The 15214-nt window shown below is 42.3% G+C and overlaps 1 protein-coding gene across 5 annotated transcripts in view; it reads left to right on the forward strand.

The window, feature by feature from the left end:
• Positions 1-15214, forward strand: part of ZNF462 (zinc finger protein 462) — an 87864-nt gene that overhangs the window by 59873 nt on the left and 12777 nt on the right. For all 5 annotated transcript variants that reach the window (XM_021533996.2, XM_021533998.3, XM_021533995.3 and 2 more), the window contains 2 exons: positions 10992-11256; positions 13734-13870. In XM_021533996.2, the coding sequence (XP_021389671.2) occupies positions 10992-11256; positions 13734-13870 (402 nt within the window). The remainder of the gene's footprint in view (positions 1-10991; positions 11257-13733; positions 13871-15214) is intronic.

Here is a 15214-nt window from a genome sequence, read left to right on the forward strand (position 1 = left end):
TTTTTGGGGGTTTTTTTTGATGGTAGTGTCATTCTGTGGGGCTCTGTGTGTCACAGGTAAGTGTTCCCAGCTCTGCTCCTGTTGAGGGCAAGGCAGTGGAATCCAAAAATCTGCATTTCCAAGGCACCATGTGGGAAAGCTCCCATCTCTTTCCATAAGAAAGAGCCGCAAAGACACAAAGAAAGACCCAAAAATTGTGTGGCTGAACGTGAGAAAACATGAAAAGCAGGAGTTGTGTGCAGAGGGATCATCAGCTGAGGGCAAAGCACATGGCCACAGACAGTGCCTGTGCCAATGGTGTTATAAAAGTGTGTTTGTGGTCAGGGGGTGTGGAGGTGGTGATCTGCCCTCCTCTCACAAACTGCAGAGACACCCGAGCTCAACCCCTTGCCATGAACTCTGTAAAGCAGAGGGATTTAGCAGTCTGATGAACAGTTTCATGTTGTGCCTCCAAACACAGCAAAGGCTTCTTGAGACCTTGTGAAATACCTGTCCTAAATTGCCCTGGCTGCTGTTACTGATTTTTGGAGTTGCCCTTTGTTTTTTGAAAATAACCTCTTTGGCCTAACCACGTTGTAGAAAAAAGCACTGCTATTTATTCATATGGCTGGCAGATTTGGAACCTCATCAATTTCCTGGTGTCATGACTGCGTGCAGTAATTCAAAATGATAGCTTTTTAAAATTTTAGTGTTTAAGAATATTGAATTGTCAAAATAAAGCAGCAAAATGCCAGGCTAAACAGACCTGGATGTGGTTTCTAATGTCTCCTCAGTCATGCTGATGTGGTTTAAGACCATTGCTTTTTACTGGCCACCAGTTTTTGATCTATTGAAAGTAGCACACTATTTGTGTGCCCTTGAAGCTCAATAATTATACTTTTCACTGTTGTGCAAACCAAACAGGATTTATCATTAATACCAACACACATCACAAAACACATGTGAGGTCAGAGCTAGATTTCTTGAGTCTCCCAGAACATGGTATGTCAACATCTTAATTAAATTTAATTAATTGCAGCAGCAAATATGTTGAAAACTGCTAAGTGAAACATCCAGTACCCTGTTCCAGTTTTTTTTTTCCAGAACTTTAGCCTTTGCCAGTGGAAAATAGCTTTGCCTCATCTAGAGACTGAAATATAAATACATCTGCTTGCTTTGCCAGAGCTAGGCTGGGCACAAAACTGCTTGACTAAGTCTTGTTTCTTGGACTGTTGTTCCAGAACTGTAAATCCCTTCCCATTTCAGTACACTTTTTCAAAGTAGATAGTGCATAATCAGACTGTATGTCTTCCTCTGTGCTGCCTCACAGATGAGCTCGTGAAGGGTGCAGAGGGCCTTTGGCAGGTTTTGCTAAAGCAGTTTCATGTAATACCAGAATGAGGGGAGAGCTATGGGCAGCCAAGGCACCGTTTCAAGAAAATCCACAAATCTGGTGCCAGTGGGTCATGATTATGCCTTCCACCTTTCAGAGGAGAGGCAGGCTTTCCATGTGGCTGGACACACTACCCTGATTTTGGGTTCTACTGTTTTTTGTTGTTGTTGAGACTTTTAAATCCATATAATGGATTGTGGCTGACTTGCTTATTTTTATTCACGTGCACTGATACTCTTGATAAGGGATATTTTTCTAACCTTGCAATCAGGGCAGAAAGTTCCTAAGATGGTCCCTTCCCCTTTGCTGCTGTTTCTCTGTTATTGTTGCTTGTGTGTCTTCATGTTTTATGGCTGCTGCTGTCTGGGGAAGATCACAGTGGTCAGTCCTCACAGACAGAAAACTTGGTGTTAGAGCAGAATGTGTTATGGGTTTGGGGTTTTTTTGGGAGGAGGGCTTGGACAAAGACTCTTTTGAAGTTTCAGGCCCTTTTTGTTTCAGTGCAGTGTGGCTGGAAGGGCAGAGAGCCAGTAGTGACTACAGGGCAAATTCAGGCAGAGCTTCAACAGCTAATTGCTTTAATTGCCAGGTGAGTTGGAAGGATTGCATCCACGTTAAATGGTGATCTGCATACTGCAGTACAGAAGATGTTTTTGCTTTTGTAGTTAGAGCTGGGCTGCAAGGAGCTGCCTGCTCACTCTGCTTGTTTCCCTGCTTTTGTGCCCCACGGGAGTGATGCCTCATGCTCACTCTCAAGTATCAGATTAACCTGTGTTACCTGCAGGCTGCTTTTTTTATTCTTCCCAGCCGTGTTCCTTTTTTCTCTAACCTAGAGCAAGTTCCTGCTTTTCCCTCAGCCTTTGGCTGTCTCCTCTTCCCACAGCGACCACGCTGCCTCCCAGTGCTTTTAAAACTCTGTGGTAATTCCTTGGTGTGTCTTACTCCTTGTGGTCAGTGTTAAGCTAAATATCAGATGCTGGATCAGATAGGACTTTTCTCCTCCATCAGATTGGCAGGGACTGGTGGAACAAACACAGGGCTTGTTCACCTCCACTTTTCCTGAACAAACTCCTCACTGTTCCAAGGTCCTGAGGCACTGGGGGGATGACCTTGTTCTCCGAAGCTCTCTTCCACTGGAGTATAGATGTTTGGCTTCTGGCCTTTTCCTGCAGCATGTTGAGAACTGTTTAGTGGCTGGTGGAACAGAGGGAGATGTCATTGGCTGTGCTGAGGGGAGTGTTAGCTCGCTGTTCATTGTGCTTTTTTTTCTGGTGCTGTTTTTTGTGCTTGAGCTGAATGGGCAAAGGCAAAGCTGAGATGGAGCAGAATGCAGACTGGAGCTCATGCAGCTGGAGAAGGTTGGTGTCAGTCTTGTGTGGAGTTGGCCACCCTGCTGTGATGGGATTGCTGTGGCCCTGAAAGGCTTGCCTAGGGTTGGGAGCAGACAAAATGTTTGGGCAGGTCAAGAAATTAATGAAGGAAGCAGGAAGCATCTGGTGCAGAAAGAAGCTACCTGATAGCACCCACAGTGAAAGAAATAAGCATATCCTGACTCCTGTTGTGGGGTGTGGTTTTGTTGTGGTTTGTTTGTTTGTTTGTTTGTTTTCCCTTGAGGTTTTTGCTTTCTTTTGGCTCTGGTTTTCATGTTCAGGATAGAGGACAGAGTGGTTGATGCTGATCTCTTGTGTGTCTGGGGAATTTGTGATCTCTCAACACAGAGTGAAAAGGATTCTGTTGGCATGAAAGGGGTACAGGGTGTGACTTGACCATGGGTGTGCAAGAGGGCATTTCTGCAGAGTATCATACCCACATATCACAGCCTTCTCTGTCAGCCTCGCTGATATTCTCCCTGTCACCTGAGACTCCAGTTTATCCCTCTGATTTAAAACATGCTGGAGGGATTTGTTGCTTGGCAGAGGGGTAAAACTTCTTTGCTCATTTTAGCTCTGTTGAAATGGATGTGTGTTATCATCATAGTTGACAGCCCAAGATTTGACATTTAAGTAGCTGGTTTTATTTCTTCTTTAAGGTACATTGTTACTACAAGTGCTTGAAAACACTGCCCGGAGTGTTCTGAGCTCAGAGCTGGTGATAGAGATGAGGACTTTCTGTTGGCAATAAAAATAATGTCAAGGTGTGTGCTGGAGGTCTCCAGAACAAATTACACAAGTTCAGGTACCTGAGCTCTGTGGTTAGAATGAATCCTTGGTACTCACATACTGCCACTTTAATTTTAGGGCCAGTTCTAAAGCAGAATGCCAAAATGTGTTGCTTGATAAATTTATTTCCCCCCCCCCCACTCTTCATTTCAAGCCTTAGAGTGAGCATTTAGATGACAGAAACATGTGTGCTCGTGGCATTGTATTTGTATTAATACAAATATGTAGAGGGTCATATAACGAAGGAAATGTGAAAATTACCTGATGAATTGCCCTTAAAAGTGAGAAGGAAATAATGGAACATAATAGCATGAGGATCAAATGGCTACTGATAAAAAAGAAAAAAGTTGATTGGTAGATCATTGTCTTGAGTGAAGAATGAGTTGAAGTAGAAGTTCGTAAATTCCAAAAAGAGCTTGTTACCAGTAAGTAGTTTTAGCAGATTGGTTAAATCAGGGTCTTGCTAAAGCTATTTCTAGTTCTGTTTGTGTTCCCATCTTCTGTAAATGCACTTCCATTTATGAAGTTTGAGTTCAGCAGAATAAGGAATAGCTAGACGAACTTTTTATTTTATGTGTTTTATGGAAATAGCTAAGATCATGGAGATCCCAGTGTTGGACATGTAGCAGAAATCTTGATTTTAAGTGCAATCCTGTATTTAAGCAATGGAATTTAATTCTGTCTACAGTGAGAGGGTTGTGTGCAACCTAAATGGGACCAGTAAGTGGCCAAGTCACCTGAAGAGCAGAAAAGTTAGATTGATTTGAGGCCAGGAAAGAAATACTGTTGTGGGGAGAAGAGATGAAAACAAGTGATAACTAGAAGTTATGGTGAAGCATTTCCTGAGCACTAAACTGATCCTTCCAAATCACAGCATCAGCAGAGCAGGGTGAGGCCTGCCATGAAAGTTCATGCAAAGGGGAATTTCTGGTAGTGTGGGATACTCTAAAAGAGAGGGGCATGGGGATCTCCTGGACTGATCTCTTATCTCTTACAGAAATACTTATTGGTACAACTTAATTCATCAATTATATTACTCCTCCATAGATCTTAATTAGTTCCTCCTGCTTTCAAATGCATCATCTTTTACAGAATATTTTACAGGCAACTATGAAACTATGAAACTCCAAAATTCTTGTACAGGCAGTAGGCTGAGAGTCTGTGGAAGTGATTTAGATAATAAAAATTATTTATTATTTCCTTCTTAATAGGCAAAATGTATGTCTCTTGGAAGTTACTTGGCTATTAGCACAAGAAGCTGCATGGCCTCTGTGCTGTCTCAGTCCTGATCAGAGCTATAGGACACAATTTCAGAGGAAATTCAAAGTTACAGAGAAATATGGGTATAGCTTCTCTCACCTTTTCTGAATAACCAAGGTTGCATAGTTCATGTGCCTTTCTCTTTGCTCTCTTCTGAGGCTTAGAAATACATATAATATCCTTCTCACAAAAGCTAGTTTGTCATAATCCAAGAAGTGGTCTTTAGAGATAAAGCTGAAATAAATTCCACTAGCTTTGATTTTGTTTGGGGGTTTTCTTCATTTGGTTGTTGTTTTTGCTGTTTTGGTTTGGGCTTGTTGCTGTTTTTTGTGGGGTAGTAGTGGTGTATATATCCTTAAATGGTGATTTTATTCCAGGGTTTTCTTTTCTTTACTTTGTGATTGCTCTTTGCTTTTTTATGCAAGGGTACATAACTTGTTTCTATTATCTATCACTCATAACATTCTGGCAATGTAAAGGTTCTTAAGCAGAAGTCAGAATTTAGGTAGAGGACTAGGCTGACACTCGTATTTTAAACATACAGTGAATAAGACTTGCTCTGTCTGGTTCCCCTGAGCTTCTTCATGAATGTTTAGTTGCATCTCTCTGAGTCTATTCTCTCTTCCCCTCCCTTCAGCTTAATTTATTGCCAGAACATTTCACCCTCCCACGTACTCTTCCTTCCAGGTCAGTGCTGTGTGGCATAAAGTGAACAAATGTGTGCAGTCTTCACAATCTTTGTATGGCACCCTGCTTTGCCACCTTCCCACTTTTCAAGCTGTTGCCATTCATGGCTATGTGCAATCCTGCCACTCAGTCAGCTGGTGATTTTGAGTCCCGTCGAATTTTGGAAGGGATTGTGGTCCTAAATCTCCTAAGTTCCACCCTTACGCTTATCTTAAGCATTTTAAAATAGCAATTTGCCTTATGTTGTTTGTTGGTGTTCTTTCATGCAGTATTGCATCTTTACTTGGTTCTACAAATTTTTATCCAGATGAGACTTCTGCTTTTCTGAAATCCTTGGGGTTTTTTTCTGTCGTTCTTTGTAGAAATTTCATTTTTATGAATGAATTTGGATAAAATTAAATTGCATTCCAAATATTTTCCTCTTAGTCTCTCTAGAACATTTCTTTGCAGATCCAGACTGTCCTAGGTCTATATTAATATTTAATTTCCTTTTTTCCCCTCACAAAGTGTTACTAAGCACTTTCTTTTATTTATACATTCCCTTTGGGTTTTTTCCTTATCTCATGAGCCAAACATCTCTGTCCCCAGTTTCACTGTTCTTACAAACACTGGTCTCTTTTGACTGGTTGATGTTTCTGTGTGCATATATCAGGAGAGCATGATGTCTTCACTTTTATCTCCCAGTGACTCCTCTTGGTCGTTGAGCTATTAAATTATTAAAATTCTTTAAACTCAATAACGTCACTTTGCAGTGCACTCCAACAGCTGCTTTTCCTGAGTAGTCTTCCTCCCTCCACCCCTATCCATCACTGTGCAGGCATAAAAGTGTTTATATTACATATGTCTGGTTCTGTCCACCCTAAAAGGATAAAGCAGTCCTTTAATTTCTTCCCTGTAATAAGTCCTTTTCCCTCTTCTTTCTCAGTTGTTGCTCAGTGTCTCTTACTTAGATGTGTCTGGGTGAATTTCTGGCCTCTAGTTGTGTTTGGGAGTCTTGTGGAAGTGTTTTGCCTTTGCATATGGTGTTGGCTCATACCTCTGAAAATACCTACAAACAACTGAAACATCACTGAATTGCTGTGTGAATTTATGTTTTCAGTTCAGGATCAGAAACTGCATTTTTTTCACCTGGAAGCGATCCCAAAGTTTTGTTTTGGTTTAGGTATCTCAAACATGTTATATGCTGCACAGGATCCAGTGAAACTTTAGGTTTTCATTTAGCTTCTGCGGTGGGTTTTCATTGTATATTTTCTTTGTACATTTTTTCCCCCCAGTGTGTGACCCCGGGGTATGCATGGAATCAAGTTGAATTTTCATTACTGTATTGCCTTGCTCTTTTGGCTGGGGTAGGAGCTTCCAGATTTGTTGGCAGACTCATTTGTTCCAGACTTTGGGACTGTACTCTGGATGAAGTTTTCAGAGTGACAGCATTCCTGACCAGGGATTTTAGTCTTATAGGCATTCTGAAAATACCTCTGGAGAAACACAGTGAAACTTGTGTGTTCTTACCAGAAAGCAGCAGTAATTTCGATACAGATTTAGATAAATCACCACGTGGAAATCATTTCTCCTGTCTTCCTTTCAACTTCTGGAATTTTGGGTATAAAAACTCTCTTCTATGCTAAGGAAAGGCAATGCCTTTCAGATCCATAGGTGCTGGCAGGGGTTGCATTATTTGTTGGCCTTGTTATTTGTCTTGTGCAGGTAATTTGTAGGTAGGTGCCATATGTAAAATCTCAAAACTGAGATTCACATCATTGCCACTGTTCTTTCAATATTTAATTGCAGCGATCACTGTTAATTTTTGCCTCGTGACACAACTGTACGTGTCCTTCATTTATCTCAGTTCATCCTATGCTGTTGTCTTGTTTTTGGAGTTGCACAATTAAGTCCTTCCATTCGTTTTGAATAAAATTGGTCTTTAAAAAGGAGTCTCAGTGTTTTGGGTGTGGGCTTTTTTTGTTTGTTTGATTGTTTCAAATGAGTCAGGGCTAAGTGTTCCATTTTCTTCCCTTTCACTGAATATGCTTTATTTTCTTGTGCTGCCTCAAGGCTGTTGAGTGGGGGGAAAAAAAAGTGCCTTTTTTCCTTAAAATGTAAATGGTACTTCCTGGTGTTTAATTTTTCTTAATTTCCCTTCCATTCGTGTTTATTTGCTGATGTTGTGTTTTACATGTAATTAATACAAATTTTCTTACATCTTCCTTTTGCTTATTTTAAATGTTTTCTGCTTTCTGATTTCATAGGCTTTTAGGGCCTTTTTTGCTTGTTTCACACATGGATGGCTAAACCCTCTTCCTGCTCTAGGCCAAGGTTGTTAACACTTATCAGAGTGCACCCAGCCCTTTGTGCCTGGGGGTGCAGGAAAAAGAAGAGATGGAACTTGAATTGTGTACGGCCATGACTCAGTTTTTGGGTCAGTTCTGAAGGAAAAGCTCTGCTCCTTTCCTTCTTCGTCCTCCAGCCTGGCATCCCATTGTTGGGACAACACCTCCAAAATGTGTCTGGAGCATCACCCCACTCTTCCAGCAGGAGTAGAGCAAGTTAAAATGACGTTTTTGAAGCAGTGCTGTTGCTCTGTGACTCTGGATATGCATCCCCTGACCCTTCTGTAAGACACTGCTTTTGAAAAAATAAATTTTAAAAAAAATGTTCAAATGCTCAACCCCACCCACTGTTTCTCATTTGCTGGCAATTTGCTTTGTGCTGTGTGCCAGATGCATCTTTGGAGGCAGGCTCAGGTCAGTTGCTGTCATTTCACTGCCTCTGCTGGTTTTGGAGTGGGCACGATACGCCCAGTGGAAAACTTCCCATGTCTTCAGTCAGCTGTGGGCTCTGTCCAGGGTGTTCCTGGTGGAGCTGGGCTGCACCTTCATGCCAAGAGAGCTCCCTGGCACCAACAGAAGCCCTATGCACATGTGTTAATCCTGAGTGTTTTCCTTCAGGAAGTGCTAAATCTTGCACTGCAACAAGTTTGCAGCAAGCGTGATGGAAGGATTTGGCATGGGAAAAGGCAAGGAGTACACTGGGCCATGCATGCTGCCATTGTTCAAGGGTACAGCTCACTGGAAGAACTCTTCAGGTGGCTTTTTAAAATTCCTTTAAATGTCATAACTCTTTTAAGTGTAATGAAGCAATAAACTGAAAAACTGTGAGGTGGCCAGTGTAAAAGGTAGAATTTTCTTCTGGCTATTCATGATGACAGGGAAAGCTACTTGATAGGCATTTTTGTGTGTGTGTGTGTGTGTGTGTGTGTTTGAGAATTGACACGGAACTATCTGCTTCTGCAGTTTCCACAGACCAGATTCCACAGGGCTGTGTAAATAACCAATGGAAAGTCCGAAAGCTGGAATAATAGACACCAGATGATAGGAGGAGTAAAAACATCTGAAGTACAGTAGATCTTGCAGACAACAGCAGAACTTCCTTCTCCTGAAAATAATGGTTTTTAGACCTGTAGCTTTCTTACCCGTGGATATCTCTGGGACTTTGGCCAGGAACATTGGTGATGTGGTGGAAATTGTTGATCTTTTCTTCCTGAGGAGGGGAACAAGTGAGCCACAAAGTAGACTTTAATACCCTAAGAGTAATTTGACTAGTACACTTAAAAAAACCCAAAAAACTAAACAAAACAAAATAAACACCCCAGTTTCGAATGCTCTTTTCAAACTTTCTTTTTAGGCTGCCTTACCCTTTCCAGGAGATCTGTGTAGCAGTGTTTTGGACTTTTAGAATCACTGAACCTGGTAGCCCAGAGAAGTGAGTCAGGAAATCCCATCTGAGCTCTCAAGGTTCTGTTCCAAGGCAGAGTGAGTACACAGTTGCTGCCTTTGAGAGAAAAGAGACTTCTGCAGAGGGTTCACAGTTCCTCAGGGCTGTCCTGTGCCAAAGTAAAGGATGTGGGGAGCCTGCTTCCAACACAAGGGAAGGAAAGCCTTGACATTTAAACAGGTGGAGCTCACTGTGAGCCCTCCTGGTGCACAAACGTGCTGTGGAAGTGGTGGAAGCAAGGGATGATAAACACTGCGTTGTAATCCAGCCTCACTCAGCTCATGGGGCTTGGATAAGAAAAACAAAACCAAATTTCATTCATTTTACCAGAATCTTTCATGTCTCTGCCTTTCTCTTTGGCATATACACCTGGTGGTGAAGCCAGGGGAGCCTGGAGACATGTACCTGCTGTATCTGTTTTATTTCAGGGTTTGGTTTGGTTTGTTTTATTGTTATTATTTGCTACTCATTTCTTGGCATGTATAACCCCAGCCTGTGGTAGTGGGAAAAGAAAGCAGGCATTTTGCTCTTTTGAAGACAGGTGGGGAAGTCCCCACACTCAGTGTTGTATAGGCCTGTTTGCCTTTTGTTTCCCCATACTAATTGGTTGGAATGGATGGTGTTAAGTTCCCACAAATGTGTCTGTTAGGGAATTCTTATATATCTAGCCTTGGGGAATTCTGCTTTGGAAAATGAAGTACACATCAAAACAGGAGGTGGCTGGTACAGTTTGTGTCCTGACTTCCCTCCCACCTCACCCCTCCCCTAGCTTTTCTTCCCCCTTCTAGAAAGCTTAGGAAAAGAGCCTTTTGTCTTCTATTCAGGAAAATTGCACTGAAATTCATCTGTACTTTATTCATCTGCTTTGATTTGTGCCATTCATGGGCAGCTGTGGGTTATGTAGAACAAAGCAGATGAATTCCTAACCTCCACATTCAAGCAGTGTGTTGGGAAAGGTTCAACATCACCCTCCCTCCCCCCACACTCCTTTTTTGGGGTATCCAACCAACATACTGCAACTTTCAGTTTCAGTACTGAGGTATCTCTGGACTCTGTTCCTCCACATGCCATTAAAATGGTGTGGCAGAGTTCTGCTGGCTTGTAGAAGGGATGTGTCTTTAGAGATCTTTTCTCAGTATGGCCAGGCATCAGTTTGAAAGTTTGCTTTTCTGGAATTTATGATTAAACATTTTTTTTTTCCAATGATGCTTTAATTTCTAACATCATCAGCCTGAGTAGGGAAGAGTATACATTTATTTTTCTTCTTTCTTTCCTTTTTTTTTCCATATAGATAGATTATTTACACATACCCTGTGCCAGATCTTCACCTTGTGTGAACGGGCTTAAGATATTTGAGAGGATCTGGTCTGATTTATGTGCCAAACACATAAAACATTTGGCAGTATGATTAATGGGCTTTGCCTTCAAAAATTAGGTGTCTTAAAATCAGGCTTCTTTTTACACTACTTTCATTTAAATGTGTCACTCATTTACTCCCTGAACCAGATCTAAAAAAGTGTAATTTATATTTCTCACCTTATAAATTGTAGAATACACGTTAAATTAGATTAAGACGCACTGCACCTCTTAATCCCTTCAGAAAGCAGGATTAGTTTCATAACCAGCAGCTTGGTCAATCCGCCCTCCCTCCAAAAGCCAGTAGTTCTGGAGCAGGCACCATCAGACCTTTTTGAGATTTGTTGATCCACCTGGAATAACAGCTCTGCTCTGTTTCCCTGCAGACTCTTCATACTCGGAGCCTCCTGACGTTCAGCAGCAGTTGAACCACTACCAGTCTGCAGCTTTGGCCAGGAACAACAACAACATCAGCCCAATCCCACTCTCTGGGAGTGCTGCAGGAGTGGAAAAAGCGGAAGCCATCCTCAACTGTGAATTTTGTGAATTCTCTTCGGGTTACATACAGAGCATCCGGCGCCACTACCGCGACAAGCACGGAGGGAAGAAGCTCTTCAAGTGCAAAGATTGTTCCTTTTATACAGGCTTTAAGTAAGTACTGTGCAAAACAGATGAACTGAAAACGTAAGGGGTTTTCTTTTTCACCGCTTGAAAAGACTTCTGAGGTCTTTGATGGCTAACAGGAGCATGGCCACTGCCGACCAGGGCGAGCAGTGTAAGAAATGCCATGCCAGATCACAGCAGCATCCATGTAATCCATTTTCTTCTCTCCTGCAACAGCCGCTACCATCTGCTGCAGACAACAAGTTGCAGTAGGTTGCAGAATCAAGGAATTGTTTAGGATGGAAAAGACCCTTAAGATCATCAAGTTAACCATTAACCCAGAAGTGCCAAGCCTTAATGACACATCCACACATCATCTAAATCCCTCCAGGGGTGGTGACTCAGCCACTTCTCTGGGCAGCCTCTTCCTGTGCCTGACAACCCTTTCTGGGAAGAATTTTTTCCTTACTTCTAATCCAAATCTCCTCTGGTGCAACTTGAGGCCAACAGGTCCGCAACATCCCCACTGTCCACTTGGCGCAATAAAGTCATAAACTCTTCATTTTCCCCCAAGTTCCAGACACATTTCTCTATTGGCACATGGAGTCAGTCTGCTCTTGCACCTTTAGGATTTTCTCCTTGGAGAACATCCAGTGTTCTGGATTCCTTTGTCCTCCAGGATGCCCTCCCAGGGAACTTTCTCAACCAGTCCCTTAACCATGCCAAAGTCTGCCCTCTGGAAGTCCAACGTGGCAGTTCTGCTGCACCCATCCTTACTTCTCTAAGATTCTCTGAGAATCAAAAACTATCATTTCATAATCCCTTTGTCCTTAAGTGTGAAAATTTTCTCTGCAGAAATAATGTAATTTCCACATGCAACCAGCATGAAATATGGGACAATCAAAGTGTCCAGCAGTGACAGGGGAATTTATTTCACCTTACTGAAGAAACCCTTCTCATGTAATTTTATTTTCCCCCCAATCTTTCTAGGTTAAGTGATAGAAAGATGTTATTCTCTAGCATATCTAATAGCATACAGAGACATTTTAGAAAATCCAGTTGTTGAAAGTCAAGGGTTTGGTGCCTTCTGTGTGTGTGTGTGTGTGTGTGTGTGCGCGTGTGTGTGTTTTTAGCTGCTCTTCTGTAAGAAAAGAGAAAAAGACACCTGTGCAGTTCACCATTTCCTCCTGATGTGCTGGGTACTTGAGCATAACACCCTGAGCTGACTTTTGAGGTCTTAAACTTGTTAAGAGTGACAGTAAACAGTAGGACTGGATCAAGGGAAGGAGTTCTGTTGAAGAAAATACTGAGCACAAACCTGGGAGAATCCACATGGGAATAGCCTCTAGTTACACATCTCTACCCTTTGTTGCTTCATCTCCCCATGTTAAAATTTGCTGCTTATGTTCAGTATCCTGATTGCTCTCTGTCTTAAATACTACCAAAATTTTACAGGTTTAATCTGTCTTTGTCTTGCAAGTACCATGTTCTTTCACCCTGATACTATGAAATAAATCAGGAATCATTTAAACATGTTCATAGCAGCATATTTTTTGTCTTAAAAAGAGGGGAGGAGGAGGCAAAAAAAATCCCCAGAAACATGCCAATCCCCTCTTCAAGTCACCCTAGAAACTTTAAAGCATGAGAGCGATGACCAAAGTTGATAGAAATACACCTGTGATTGCTGGATTGGGTCCAAAGCCACTTTTTACTCTAGTTCAATGTGTCAAGCCCGTTAGCTTTTGCAAGGTTTAGCACTGCTTTAGGAAAAAATTACCAGTGGTCCAAGTTTAGGGATAGCTCTGGTTTCAGTAGCTGGGCTTGTGGTTCAATAGATGTACAGTTAATTTCTTCTGTTATGAATATCTCTTGCAAATTGTAAGTGTGCAGCCAGTGTAATGCCAGCATGAAATTTTTGGTTCAGAAGTACTGTGAAGTATTCATTCATTCTTCCACACTAATAAATACAGTATTCTAAGTCTTGGGTTTTCAGATCATTAGAGCTGATGATGTAAAAGTTAAACCACTCAGTGCCAAACTCACTGCATGAACACAAATCCCTTTGGTACCCACTGTCTAAAGGTCATGTGGTTAGATCAAGATAGTTAAGGATGTTTTCTGCCTGAAATAAGTTTGTCCTCCCCTCTGCAAGTCCAGAACAGTTGACGGATTTTGTCCAACTTGCTAAAAATTTAACCTTCACCAGAGAAAGCGCACTGAACGTTTCAGCCTGAAGACAGATAATGAGCATGAAGGATGGGAATTCTTTTGCTATCTTTAACTATAGCAGTGTGACTATAACAGAGCAGCCCATGCAGCAGAATATCTTGTCACGACGAGTGTTCTTGCTCTGAGGCTGCGAGCCTGCAGATTCCTCTGCTCATGTGAGCAGCCCCTCTGCGGGGCCGTGCGGACAGGGCTGAGTGGCATCTGCAGCTCTGTACACCACACGTCCCTTATAGAGAGCTGTGGCACCTCGCTGCTGCTCTCCTGACTGCTGCCCTTGTGTCCCTCCTCTCTCACAGATCTGCTTTTACTATGCACGTGGAGGCCGGGCATTCGGCGGTCCCCGAGGAAGGACCCAAAGACCTTCGCTGCCCTCTCTGTCTCTACCACACCAAATACAAACGCAACATGATCGACCACATAGTTCTGCACAGAGGTAACAGTGTCTGTGTCCGTGTCCATGTCCAGTGAGGGGAGCCCTGCTCTGCTTCCATTCCATATTTCAGACAGCTTTTGTTAAATCTTTCCTCTCTCTGTGCATGAGGACAAATATGTTGAAGGAGTCACTAGCCCTTGATGGTCTTCTTGTTTCATTTCTATGAGATGTGTCTGATTTATTTCCTGTAAAATTCAAAGTTTGCCAGTGCTGATTTGGGATAGCTTTTAAGCTTTTCCTTAAGGGAGGTGAAAAGCCATCAAACACCTGTTTAGAAAGAGTTGCCCTAATTTGCAGCTTTGATCTAGGTCAGAGCTGTGCTCCGCCAATGTCTTTGTTATCTTAAAGGCCTTGTTATCATAAAGTCACCCAAAAGGTTTATCAGCTAACCATAGAGGCCTCAAAATATCCCTTGATAAATTCCTTGAGTATTTTCTCCTCCGTGTTCTTAGAGACAAAATAATTATCTCATTTTTTGCTTTACTGTAATGACTCCTTTTCTGTCTACACCTCTCCATTTTTAAAATTTTGCTTTTTAAGCCTGCTACAAGTGGGAGTAGGGATTTCTATATTCTATTAACTGTGGGCTTAGTAGCTCAGAAGAGACAGCAGTTTGGTCTCTCTGGGCTGGGATTCCTGCCCACAGCTATCACACTTGATGCTTGTGGATGGTCTGTTGGCTGCCGAATTCCAAACCCATGTGTTGGGATGGCACTCTGCCTGCATGCAGGTTGGGCAGAGATTCACAGTGGGGTACTGGTGGTGAGCAAACACAGGTTTTGCATGCCATCTTTTTCCTGGAGGAGATTCTGGTGTGACAAGCGCTGTTGTAATTCCTTGTAGTATACCACTTCTCAGCGTGTTGGTAGCTTGAAGTCCTTCTTGTACCAGCACAGTGAGCTTGGCAGAATTCAGATTTTCTTCTGCTAGCAAGGCTGCTCTGAGGGAACATCTGGGGAAATGACCTGTCAGTGATTCAGAAAGCACATTACAAAGCAGACATATTTGGTTGCAAGGGTTTGGACGATGCTTTTGCTTTTACTTCTGTCTTTGAAGGTGTTGCTGTGTCAGATGTTGCCTGGTTTTCTCCATTTTGTGACCATGCCAGACCTTTAAAACAGAGGGAACTGGATGGGTTTAGGATATTTTCCATCTTGCATAGATTTGGTATTGGGAATGTCGAGTTGCTGAAGTGGAAGAGCACTTCATGAGCTCAAGTAGCTCTACTGCTTGTGCAGAGCTGTTTCTGACCAGTTGAAAGGAGGTTGTCACCTCCTGGGTGAGTGAAACTCTAGATCTTTTCTTCTGTAGGACTTGCTTCAGTTGCACAAACCGACCTCAAAG

This window comes from Lonchura striata, chromosome Z, assembly GCF_046129695.1.
Source record: "Lonchura striata isolate bLonStr1 chromosome Z, bLonStr1.mat, whole genome shotgun sequence".
Classification (NCBI taxonomy): domain Eukaryota; kingdom Metazoa; phylum Chordata; class Aves; order Passeriformes; family Estrildidae; genus Lonchura; species Lonchura striata.